Source organism: Thunnus maccoyii, chromosome 17, assembly GCF_910596095.1.
Source record: "Thunnus maccoyii chromosome 17, fThuMac1.1, whole genome shotgun sequence".
NCBI classification, from domain to species: Eukaryota; Metazoa; Chordata; class Actinopteri; order Scombriformes; family Scombridae; genus Thunnus; species Thunnus maccoyii.
In genome coordinates this window covers 25532534-25545989 of record NC_056549.1, presented here as the reverse complement: position 1 = coordinate 25545989, position 13456 = coordinate 25532534, and the positions used below count along the sequence as shown (strand labels likewise).

Here is a 13456-nt window from a genome sequence, read left to right as displayed (position 1 = left end):
TGAATAATGTTTAATTTAAAAAGATTATTTCTTGTATCTTACCCTCAGCATCCACCGTTGCAATACATTAGCCTTGAGTCACACACTTTGAGCCACTCTTGCTGAATAATTTTCTTTATTTTATTTTTATAGGCCTTATTATTCTTTTTTATTATCTTATGTTTTATCATGTATACTCAAGATGTTTCACTATTAATAAATGTCTTAATTTATCCTAAAAATGGTTGATTGTTTCTTTAAGCTGCAGTAAACAAGAGATCACTGTCGGGACAAGAACTCACGGTTTTGAGACTGATTAATTGACCAAATTGAGAATTAAATTCAAACTTTAATGTTTCCTCCTGACATTAAAGGTTACTTCTAGGAGGTGGTGCCCAGATGAGTTGAACAAGTTTTCCATTGGCCACTTAAAGCATTAGTATAATACAGTATTAGTATCATGTAACAGTCAAATTAATACTAAAAATTAAGTTAGTAAATCGCTACTTCTATTGCATGCAGAATGAATGAAACTGTCTTCATGTCCCTTATTTTTTCTATCAGCATGAAATATACTGTTTTGCTATGTTTCAGAGTAGACAATCTGCTTCCTGTTTTTTTTGACTTAATTTTTTGGTTGGGACAGTTTGCAGCTGAATGTGAAGTGGCCAGGATGAGAGTAAACAACTCCAAGCAACTCTGAGGCCATGGTGCTCTGTTGTAAAGAGGTGGATTGCTCCCTCTGGGTTGGGTGTGAGTTGCTGCCCCAAGTGGAAGGGTTCAAGTATCTCGGGGTCTTGTTCACAAGTTAGGGTAAGATGGAGCATGAGATTGACGGGCAGATCGGTGCAGCATCAGCAGTAATGCGGGTGTTGTGCCAGACCGTTGTGGTGAGGAAGCTGAGCCAAAAGGCAAAGCTCTCAATTTACCAGTCAGTCTATGTCCCAACCCGCACCTATGGTCATGAGCTTTGGGTAGTGACTGAAAGAATTAGATTGCAGATACAAGTGGCCGAGCTCAGTGGAGCTCAGAAATCCGGGGGGAGCTTCAAGTAGAGCCGCTGCTCATTTGCATCAAAAGGAGCCAGCTGAGGTGGTTTGGGCATCTGATTAAGATGCCTCCTGGACACCTCCCTCTAGTTAGTTAGACATGGCATTATCCTTTGAGCCACAGCTTAGAACAAACCATCAGGGACCTACAGTGTGAGAGCAGAGTATTTAGCTTCATATGATAATGATAAACAGCAACCTAATTATCTATCGCAGGCTAAGTTTTGCCAGTAATATTACTCACAATTCTTTACTAACCACTGTTTCTGAAACAACTGAGTAATCAAAAAAAAAAGTTTTTTCTGTCTTTTAAGCCTCCTCTGCACATCCCCCTACAGCAGCCTCCTCCACACGTCCGCCCACAGCAGCCTCCTCCACACGTCTGCCTGCAGCCTCCTCTGCATCTACGCCTGCAGCCTCCTCTGCACATCCCCCTGGAACAGCCTCCTCTGCATGTCCACTTGCAGCCTCCTCCACATGTCCACCTGCAGCAGCCTCCTCCACACGTCTGCCTGCAGCCTCCTCTGCATCTACGCCTGAGGCTCCTCTGCACATCCTCCGGCAGCCTCCTATGCACTTCCTCCTCCTGCCCAGCCTGCTTCTGCTCCCAGTTATGACCAGGACGTCAGTCACTGGCACTGCTCTCTCCAACAGCGCATCTGGATGAAAACTGAGCTGGAGGCCTTGGGTCTATGACCAGGGTCCCAACCAGTCCGGCATCCAATGAATATGGTGTCCTTGTGGCTTTATCCACCTCAGCCTGAACTCATTGACTCCATTTCTGAGCTGCCATCACTCAAGTACTTCCATCTCCATCCTTTCTTCATCTGGAAGCCTGAGCATGCCATCATGGAGCGACTCAGGAACAACTACATCCTGCCTTGTCTCTATGGCTGTCCTTCTCCCCAGGTTGTCTCTTCAGGTGTAGGAAGGCCTCGAGTGATTGTCAGCACCAGTGGCCAGTGTTACATCTTCGCCTCCAATCTCAACTGCAAGATGTGTAAACGGTACTGGTTTGCTGACGAGCTTCAGTGGCTGGAAATGCTCCCGAAGAGATTTTCCAACAGTCTCCCAGCCTTCCTCACCCACAAGAAGGCCATATGCAAGACAGTGATGGATGAGCTAAGGAGAAAAGGCAAGTCTCCACATGACATGGCCAACCTGGTGAATGAGTTGCTCCACCTCAAATATGAGCGTGCCAACCTGGCCTACCTGCTTGCTGTGCAGAACATCAGGGATGCAGAGGTAGGGCTGTATGGACAGAAAACCATCACTGGTTTTCTACGCCATGACGACTCCCCTGCACCATTTGGCAACTATGAAGATACTGATGGCTGGTATGGGGTCTCGGTCTCTTCGGGCTATCTGACTGAGTGCCTCCTCCAGGAGTATCAACGGCAGGAGCCAGTCCTGAATTTGCCCCTACAAGGAACATTTGGGTAGGTCTTCAAATCAGATCACACTCGTCGACTGGCTAGGAAGATCACTTTATCATCTGGCACAATGTCATCATATGCCATTATGAATGAAAATTGGATGATCCTGTCCTGGGTGATGCTTCAGTCAGAGTGTGACAAGTTCTTGGAGCCAATGTATGAGGGGCTGGCCCACTGCTACAACTCTGCTGGGGTAGAGAAGGCCAAGTACCAGTGGGTGGACAGGTATGAATCAAAACCTGAACATGTAGTCAGATTACATCTATATTCAATTTAGATTAAATCATTTCATACATAGAATGAATAGAAAAAAGTGACTGAACATTTCACATATCATTTATATCATTTTAAAGTGTTAGGCTACATTTACTGAGTATTTAAATCTGTAATGAAAATGTATATCAGCCAATTTCACATCACATTTTCAATACAATTTCTCTTTGCTTTTTTGTATAATTAGAGACTGCTGTGCTCCATTCCGAGTCCTGGACCCTGAGCCTCATGAGCACCATCAGTGGGATGCCTGGAAGACCACTGATGCCATCGTGGCTGAGGCCACCTCTGGAAAGTTGGCAAACACATGTGCGTCACGCAGCAGGTTCAACCAGGACATCACTGTGAAGCTGGATTTGCTCCACTGCATGCGCAGGTTTACAAGGGAGTGTGTGTCTGAGCACCATCCATATATTCATTATATTTTATTATTATATAGTAACACACACAAGCTTATCAGCAGTATTCTATTGTTATATCTATTTATTTTATCATATAGAAACACACACACAGGCTTCTGTATTTTAGGTCTGCCTGTCATGTCATATTCATTCACCATTATTAAAATATAAAATGTGTTACTGTACCTAAATGTGCCTAATTTACTGTTTTCTACTTCTGCTATCTACTTTCTACTTTCCTAATGTTAAGGCCTACATTTATGATCAGTTTGCCTACAGATGATCACTAAAACATGTTTAACATTGGCTGTTTGGCTACTTCCATAAAAATTTATTTACAAATTTTACACATATACCCTAGCAGAATAAAGAGTGTTGCTTTGCATAAATAACAGTGTCCTTGTTTGTGCAATTTCCTATTTAATTTTTAAAAATGGCTTTGTTAAAAATGTAATGTAAATGTTTTTTTCTATTTCCCTGACTTATTTTTACTTGAGGAATTAAAAAAAAAAACTCAAATTCCTGTTGTCCTTTGTTCTTTTTTCATTATTGACTGGTTTCTCATTATTAAGGGTTTTGTTTTTTATTAGTAGTAGTACACTGTTACACTCCACTATCATTCTGTAATGTTGTGTGGCCCAGTTCAGAGTTTAACAGAATGTCACAGAAATCACCACACTGTACTGTCATAAAACTACAAGACCAAAAGGCAGATAACAACTCACTTACTCCAAATTTCAGTGTCAGAACTAATAAATGTCAGTTCTTAAATGAGAAACTATGATTTTTGAAATGAGTTGACAAAAACTTCACTACAATCTAATGATAATCTGAAGAAAAACACAACAGTGGTAGTGGTACTCATGTTTACTCATGAGTTTTTGTTTTTATAGTAAATGCAGTAAATATACTGTATATACTATATCAATAAAAACTTTGTATTGAACATCTTGTACATGTAACTGACATGATATTACACTGGCGTTAGGCTATTTAAGTTTATAGTTGAGTAACTGATGCAGGCTAATGTAACTAATCTTGAAACTTCCTGCTTACACTTTTTGTGTTAGCTTGTGTTTAAGTGAAAAAAATGCTTAACAAATTTATATATTGAGGAATACAGGTTTCATTTGGCCTTTATGTAAAATGACAAGCATACACAATTACTTTTAATTCTTCAGTTTGTTCAGAGAATAAAGCCACCAGCTATCGATGCCCAATGCTATTTCAACAGGAAGCTGTTTTCCTCCTTACAGCTACAGACCATCTGTGACCATTTGGGACGTTTTTTAGACATCTTTGTTGGATACCCAGGTTGAGTACATGATGCTCGTCTCAGGTAATTGCAGACTTGGTCTATTAACTTGTCTTCAAAACTTTTCACCATTGTTGTCACTGCTGACATGCCCCTGACACCTGTCACGTCCCCATACTGCCCCTACATTTCCCCTACCATTCAAGTGCGTATTGCATCGTCCCATTCCTCTCTGAGGATGTGCACAACCAATGTTCCAAACAGACGCAGGATATGTGAGGCAGCAATCATGCACACACGAACGAGTAGTTAAAAGCAAGTATATTTCTGACCTCATTGTCACTGACTCTATGCATAATCCTCTTGCATCGGCAAAGCATGTCTTCAGAGTCTGGAAGGAACTGAACATCCTGTCAAGCAAAGACCTGAGCATCATTCAGCATAGAATAGATAATGTCAAAATACCACAAGACACAGGGAGGGTACCCAGAGAAATAGCCTCTGGCTTCAATGGGTTCACAGCTGAACAGTGGAAGAATTGGACAATTGTTTTTTTTCATTGTTTTATTTAAAGGGCCTGATAGATGAGCAACACTATTATGTGGCATGATTTTGCAAGAGCTTGCACAGTTCTTTGTTCAGTTGCTATTTCAGAGGCCAAAATTATTGAGGCAGTACCTAAAATCTTTCCTTCAGAAATTTGAAAGACTTTTTGGTCCACAGCATTGTACACCAGTGGACCAGTGTACAGCTTTTGGTGTTTTTCATATGAGTATTACAATGGCACACTGGGAACAACAAAACAACAATAAGAACCTTTAAGTACAACTTATGAGGCAATTTCAAACAGGCCAGCAGCTGAACAACATCACTTTCTGACTATGGACCTTGACTCAAGGACATATTATGTTCAACACTAGGAAAGGGAACTATGTCAGATTCAACTTGTGTGAAACAATATGATGATATCACATTTCAGGTACACTCTCACTGGAAAATGCAGTTGATGTAGAGCCATTATCACCTTTTCAAAAGTTATATTATGTTAAGATTTCAGAGATAAGTGCAGATTTACAAGATCTATCCACATGGCTTTGTGCAGCATGTTTCTGTGTTTGCTATGACATGCAGAAGAGTTAAACACCAGGGTTTTGTTTATTCTGTTGATGGATGCCGAACTGAAAGATCAGCTTATGTATCTGCAAAATTGTGTTCAGTTTGTTCCAGCGTTGATGAGCCTGTCACAGAGTTGACGAGACAGGAGTGTAAATGTAAATGCAGGAGAAGTCAAGATGTTGTTTTTCCAGACCCCTTAAACCAAATGTCACTTTTGTCAGTTGTATGAGTAACACCGATGTGAGAATTTTGAGTAATGCTGATAACTGAATTTGGTTAAATAATTGTAAGGTTTACCAGATGTGACTGGTTTTAACCTTTTGACTTGAATGAAATCAAACGTTGTCAACGTTGTTATTATTAAAATTTCTCCAATTCTTTGTTTATGTTTTTGTGGTTGTTGTTTTATTGTTTTATTTTTATTTATTTATTTATTGTTTGTGTAACACTGTACTCAACTACTCATGGATATATAGTCAACTATGATCCTTTATGACACAGGCCATCTATGTTTCAACTTAGGAGCGAGTGACACAACTAGGTAGAGGTTAAAGAAAATAACTCCATTTATTACAACACAACAAAAAAAAAAAAACAAGCAAATAAACTTTCATCTCAAATTGACTCTTACAGCAAAAATGCTGTTATTTTGGTCCTTTTGTTTATCAGACTGTAGAAAGAGTTCAAACAGTCATCCACAGTTCACAGTTCTTTTCAGTTCTCCTCAGTTCAGGTGTGTGTGTGTGTATATTGTTGTTGCTACCTGGGAAGAGTGTATGTTGAGATCTCATATGCTTATCGGTCCAGGAGTAAGGTTGTAGTCATTACAGGTGTGTTGAGAAAGCAGGCTGGATACTCTCTGCTCCTAGTATGGATCCTGACTCGCAAAACCAGACCTCCTCCTCAGAAACAACCTCAGACTCAAAAAAACAACCTGCAAACAGCAGAGAAAATATCTCTCATCATATTGTTCAATAATTGTGTTACTTAAAGTAACTATATTTCTCTTACTCTTTCTCTGTATGAGTGGCTTAACTCAATTAACTAGTTAATCAACTGTATTTAAACAGCACACAGAAAAAACAAATCTTATAGTCCTACGTGAACTTAAATGCAATAACATCTCACATTCAACTGTGTATTCTCAGTGAAATCTAGCCACAGTAAAACCAGCTGCTCACTTAATGTCATAACCTGCCTCGTTACTACATGAAGGAAAACAAAATGGCGTTTGCGGTGTCACTAGTCAAAGACCGCTCATGTTTACATCCTCCTTTGTAGCACAACAGAAAATAACACTCAAAAAACATTTCTTCACTCTTATATAAACATCTCTGATTGGTTTTAGGTACTCATAAGGTAAAGAACATAACAAAAAATTAATGCAGTGATCCAAAACAATAACACAAACTGGTTGTTTACACTGGGGTAACCGCTAGCTTACTATGCTAATTTAGTACGTCAACTCACCGATTCACGGATTAAATCCAAAAGCAGGTACACCAACATCAAAATAATCCTTCGACCTCGCAATCAACAAAACAATAAAAAGGAAATTAAATCCAAAATGTCTTGAGAAACTCCTGGTGCTCATGAAACTCTTAAGATTTCTCTCTACACGTTTCTCTCAGCAGCAGCTGTGTGTTGTCCATGGATGTATTATAAGAGCTGGATACCGGACTAAAAATGGCGCCCATTCAGTCCTATGGGAATTGCTCGCCTGGCTCATACGCCAAAAAAGTTTCTAGCTTCTAGGTTTGCTTCCGCGTTGTGCGGTCCACTGAATATGCGCAGTAGTCTTTCCCCCGCTGGCCCCGCCCGCGAGCTTCCGCTCGGCCTATAGACTTTACATTGTGATGACGTCACGGATTTTAAAATCGCTTTTCTCGGCTCGAGGAAAGTTTTACAAACATAAAACCTCCATGAATCAAAAGTTCGTAATGGAAAGAATCATTATTGAAGTTGTTTGCAGTTCGAGGGGTCCTGTCAACAGTTTTACAGGCGTCTCTTTTACAATGGTGGTCTATACATCCATGGTGTTGTCTCTTTCTCCGTTGTTTTGCCTCTTGTTCTCTACAATACAGTCTGAATCGATAGCGCTATTATGCGCTATGGCTCCCTCTAGCGACCAGTTGTGGGATCGCCAGAAATAACTACTGGTAATTTTATGTGGGTTACATTCGTTTGTTAAAGGGGAGTTTTTCTGTCGCCATGTGCTTGCTCATGGGGGAATGTTGGGTCTCTGTAAAATAAAGAGTACAGTCTAAACCTGCTCTATGTGCACTGAGATAAATTCTGTTGTGATTTGGGGGCTATATAAATAAAACTGAATTGAACTGAATTGTGTTTCTGCTGGTGCAGTGGTTTGGAGGATGTTTTCATTTGTTAGTTTTATTCTGGAAAATATTTTTTCTTTAAATTAAAAAAAGAAATCAAACATTGCTAGCCTTGTCTATTTAAAATGTCTATTGTGAAGTAGGTTTGCAATAGTAAAATACAGTGTGGGATGCAACTGAGAGTGGTGTGTCTTTGACTGTTCTTGCAAGTGTAGCTCAAGTGGGCATGTATTGTACAGTGTGTTGTAGATTTCCTCCATCAAGTTAGAAATGTCATAGTGAAATGTGAAAAAAATCTAAACTTGAACTTAAACTGTATCTCCTCAAAAGTAAATTAAACACTAAAGATAGCATTGTTTCAAGGTTTTCACTTATTTAATGTGTGTATGTTTAGACACAACAAATGGGACGAACGAATGCCATTGTCTTGGGCTAGATCATACTGTCTAAGTCTTATTGGAAATAGCTAATAGCTGTTTTTTGCAGAGGTTTCTTGTGGTTCATTTACATACATACCATATTTAAAATTAGCTATAAAACCTTTCGCATAGGGTGTGTGTGTGTATGACATGGTTTCAACATACCTCTGGACACTGAGAATGTTACGGCAGTTAACAGAGAAAGATATTTCCGAGGCACAGGACAATATGTAAAATGACCGTAAATGTCTGCATACACCTTTCAGCAACATACATGGGAATTTCAAATCCCTCAAATTTCTGCTATACATGTATACTTGGACATTTAGAGAGTTTAAGAGAAATCTTAAATGACATTTGGAGCTTTCACAATACTTCTGTACACTTTGAGTTTACCAGTTTCCTCCAGAAACCTGATTTGTCATCCAGTGTGGTTTTATAATAGTTTAATCAATTCCAATCCCGATGGACCAGAGAGTTTAACACATTACACACAAACACACTCACATTCCCACATGCACAGACGTATGTTCCCTCCCTAAAGTGTCTTTCTTTGTTACATGGACCAAGTGCATCTAACACAGAGTTACATCACAAAGCTGTCTAATCAACACTGTGGCTCCAACAGAAGCTCAAAATGAAAGCACAGGTGTACCTTCATTCTGCACTTTACCACTCTGTCAAAAATGTGGTGCTTCATTTAGAAGATTAGCAAAGAAACATATGGCCTGCTGCAGATGTAACTATAGTTAGAGCAAAGTGCACATACACACTTCACACATGCTGTATGACTGTGTAATGCTGCTTACGTATTCACAATATGTTGGGCTAGCTTTCGCACAAGGTACTCTGAGAAGAGTTGCCATTCAAGCAATGGCACCAATACTAGCCTGGTTCCAGATCACTGAATTCATACCGATATCTCAACTATGTTAAGTGATTCAAATAGGTCTATTGTTGTGACCAGTGAAGAGTAGACAGGATGAAGAATGGGGACACCATTTTCCTACATAGGGTTAACCCTAACCCTAACCCTAACCCTAAACCTAGCTAGCTACCTACAGTTGCTACATTCATGAAAAATAGCAGTGGCAAAACAGCAACAAGCGTAGATGAGATTAACACAGCTGTAGAAGTTGGTTGACGAAATATTAACTCTTATATCAACATTTCTCTTTGAGTAATGTGAAAAACTTACCAACTGCTAATGTTACCACGGCTTCCACAGTTTGATTATTTTGGCTAACGTTGCCAAATACCGTGAGGCCTAAAAAAGTAAGTCTCCTTTTCAAACCTACTGAGATTGACTTCATTACGAGTCAACAAGCTGCACAAAATTACCTGGAAAATATGTTAATATATGACAGGCAATCAGTTATTCATGCTTGAAAAACCTAGCATAGCAAAGTCAAATGAGGGCAAATATGTGGTCATTGTTATTTTCTAGTTATAAATTCCATCCATGTGTTTATTTTTCATCCAATTGAATAGCATTGTTCACTCCAGTACGTGAGACCACATGTTTTTATTTCATGAAGTCTGAGCCTATTGCCGCTGGTATAAACAAGACGGGGCACTGCCTTTTATGGAAAACTGAAATTTTATGAAGTGAAGGATGAGGGTCCAGGGCATCTACACCAACTTTACAGTATTTGTCTTCACCAGGGTAATGGTTACATACCACTATAACAGTAAATTAAGTTTAAGTTAAATTCTACTGACAATAACAACTGTCCATCACATATTAACCCCTTAGAGAACTCAGAACCTTCATATATCACTTATAAGCCAGCGCACATTATTCAGACTGGGTTTAAAGGTTGCAGTTATAGGACTCCTTTGGCTGTTCATTTAAACGTGTTACTTTTGACCATTTCTGAATCAAGATTTAATATTTTTACACAATTTGTATGATTTGATTTCCGACTTTTAGAAAGATGCTGACAATGACAGATCCACCGGATCTGTGTGGCATTCTGACTCTGTTACAACTGCCGGAGATGATCTGCTGCCATCCTAGCCAGTGTAGTAATGCCCACTGGCTCCATGACCGGAGCGTCATGCATTCAGCTCTTTTCTCCTTACACTTGTGAATGTACTGTACAGAATATGTGAATTTATTAATGCCAGGATCAAACTACACAATATTTTCATCTTTCTCGATGGTCACCATGTCAGATTAGGCAATCATACTGCCATAAATTCTTGAAGTGTCTTGGTCAGGAGACTGGCAACACTACAAGTACGACCCCGACCAATCATCATTCATGACCTTGCGCGAGTTCATAGATGGTCAAGGAGGAGGATCGAGAAATTCTCAATCATGACTACAGAAGCACTATGTGTGATACTGGTGGTCTTGTGTTCCAAAAAGAAAAAGAAAAGAAAGAAAAAACTGTGAAAAAAGACTGTGGACCCATTCCTGTGTGTCACAAAGAAGACAGTATGGGCTGTCAATCCTTCAAAGAGAACTTAAGATAACGAATGTGTTAACATTCCATAAATGTAGCTAGCTACCAGGTTTGCTGTATTTAAACAGAAGGTCTCATGGAGGGAAAAACGATTGGGTTTTGGGAATTATATACTCTGGTACATGAAGATACAAAGCTATTTTAATTTTAGGTGTTTCACAGTCACTATAACTGAAGAGCTATCTTGTGCACATATGTAAACACCAACACAGAAAGTCAAAGCTGTCCAGCAGCTGCCCGGCCCAGCTGAGCCGCAATTTAGTGTCTCAGACAGCAGAGAGAGCAGTGATTCATCTCCACCCTCTCCACAGGCTGATTCAGGCAGAAAAACCTGTTCACGAAAATGGCCACTGATGACTGAGGGCAGGTTTTCCTGTGGAGATGAGCCGCTGCTGTCCCCACTAACAAGCTGGAGTCTGCCTGAACTAGCTCACAGTTAGTTCAGGCTTCATTTATTTAAAATGAATATTTAATGATGCAGTTTTAAGAGAGTACTACTGCATATTATTTCAAAAAGGTTGTATAAAATTCAAGACTGAAGACTACACCTTTGAAAATTAAAAAAATCTGGGGGTGTGTACTTGAAGACGTGAGGTTACATGACCTCTGTAGCCCGCTCCTCATCTCTGCTTAATGTGGACATATTATGCACATTTTCAGTTCTATATTTTTAATCTGGGGCTCTTCTAGAATATCTTATCCCATATTTAATATATACCGTTAAAAAAAACAACCTTATTTAACTTATAATGACCCTTCACTCAGACTTTTTGTTGTTACCAGCCTAATACACCCAAATCTCCAACTGAAATTTAGCAGTCAAGTTGTGTTGTGGGTTAATGTAGGTGCCAGGTTTTCACAAGGAAGAAGAATTAATAGAATAGAAAAGACTATCTTTTTTATTCCATTAGTTGATACTTGAAAAAAAATTTCCCATTGTGAATCCATTTGGTGGAGTGCTCTTTAACACATTTACAGCAAAATTAGTTTCTTTGTGTTTGTAATTAACGTGTGTGTGACTGTGTATGTGTGTGAGAGAGAGACAGAGTGAGAGAGAGAGAGGAAGCAAAGGTAATGACAGTGAAAGATGGAGGGAGGGAGAGAGTTCCCTTCCTCTCTCTCAGAAATAATGTGTTTTAATACACAATATAGTTGTTTGTATTTACATATTTTTCTGTCTGTTGTATTATAACAGAAAGAGTATAAGATTTGATCACAGCTCATGCTACCTGTTAATCAGTCAGTCGTTACCAGGCTGCTGAGCTGCAGATAAAATCAGCATTTTATGATCACTTTGTCAGACTAAATAAATAAAAATACAGGTTAATGACAGCTGCTATTCTGACAAATCAGCTGTAATAAAATGAGTGAAAAAATGAGGCTTCTGCAGGACAGGTGCTCCACTTTTGAAACATCTCCAGTCAATACTGGAGCTAAGATTGAGTGGAACAAAGAGGATGGCCAAGATTTGAACTGTCCACTCCTTATATCAAACACATGCAGCGGTACGTCAACCTCGTGGGTAATCCCTGACTGGGTGACTAACTCAAATGTTCTGTAGGAAGGAAATTCCTTTGGTGTAGCTAAGTCGAGTTAGACGAGGGATGCTGTAAAGCTTTTTCCACCTCATCAGTACACCACCTTTCGTGATGGAGATCCTTTTCAAAAGGAGCTCATAATCATGGGATGAGGTGAAGGCCAATGCACTCACATGATAAACCAGATACTCTATTCTAGACATGCTGCACCAGTTGTTCCAGCAACATCCAGATGGATTTAAGCATGAACAAAAACATTAATGGGACCAATTTTCCTTGTGTCACAATAACAAAACACATACCCATGGTCATGAGGGTGCATGCTCCAAATCCAAGGAATAAGGTAAGCACTAAAATTAGTGCCTCTGAGTTTGTTCAATCTGTCCCCATTACTAACCATGTAGCACAGTGGAAACAGATTGTCGGACAGCGGTTACTAAATCTGTAAGAAATATCAGAGATTAATTCTGTGAGAAATGTCAGAGATTAATTCAAACACAAAACTATAGCAATATGAACATGCACAGACCATTCCAATACATTAAATTATGTTTTTCATATGACCTAAAAATAAGTTCCAGTACTCCCCTTATTCACATGTTGGCTTGTGTATTCGCTGGTATGAGCAAATCATTAAGTATTACATTCTGAATTTCTACAGTGAATAAATTTATTTAATCAAGGGGACAACCATTTCAATTATTAGAGTAAAAATAATTGACTATGTACATTAGCTTCAGTTTGTGGTGCAATGAAGTCATCAGGATTCCGTCAGTTCCTTGTATTCCCAGTGAAATCCCTGGATACTTTCTCTTGCCTCTACTTTGAGTGTGTCTCACAAACGAAGCACCTCTGCATCACCATGCTCTATGTCCTGTTGTCCCTCAGGCTATCCACATTAGCTTTGTTGTGTGGTGCAATTAAGTCATCAGGCCTGCAATGGAGAACACATCTATCACATCTGATAGACTCCTCATCTATCAGAGGAGGCATGTGGTAGTCTCTTACTATCAAACTGGTGCTTCATGTTCCCTATGGACACACACAACAGAGACAGACACTGATAGAAGGGGGAGTTAGACAGAAAGAAAAGTAGAGAGTAGTTACCTACGTGGGTGGAAATGACTTCAGCCAAGAGATATACTGCTGTGTTAGATTAACCTAATTGGCTATTCTAAAGAAA

General features: G+C 39.5%; 1 protein-coding gene across 9 annotated transcripts in view; it reads right to left on the bottom strand.

Moving 5' to 3' along the window:
• The window catches only part of opn5 (opsin 5), a 104812-nt gene extending 95253 nt beyond the window's left edge, over positions 1 to 9559 (bottom strand). For 5 of the 9 annotated variants that reach the window (XR_006092005.1, XR_006092003.1, XR_006092004.1 and 2 more), the window contains exons 1-2: positions 6980 to 7206; positions 6273 to 6443 (exon numbers count right to left, since the gene is read on the bottom strand). Coding sequence is in view for 2 of the 9 variants with exons in the window: in XM_042389923.1 (XP_042245857.1) it covers positions 6273 to 6300 (28 nt within the window). In the remaining 7 variants the exon portion in view is untranslated. Of the gene's footprint in view, positions 1 to 42; positions 1175 to 2494; positions 2653 to 5151; positions 5632 to 6272; positions 6444 to 6979; positions 7207 to 9462 lie in introns of those variants that run through there. The other 4 variants (XR_006092007.1, XR_006092009.1, XR_006092008.1 and 1 more) reach the window with 4 other exon arrangements.
• Between the last annotated feature and the right edge of the window lie 3897 nt (positions 9560 to 13456).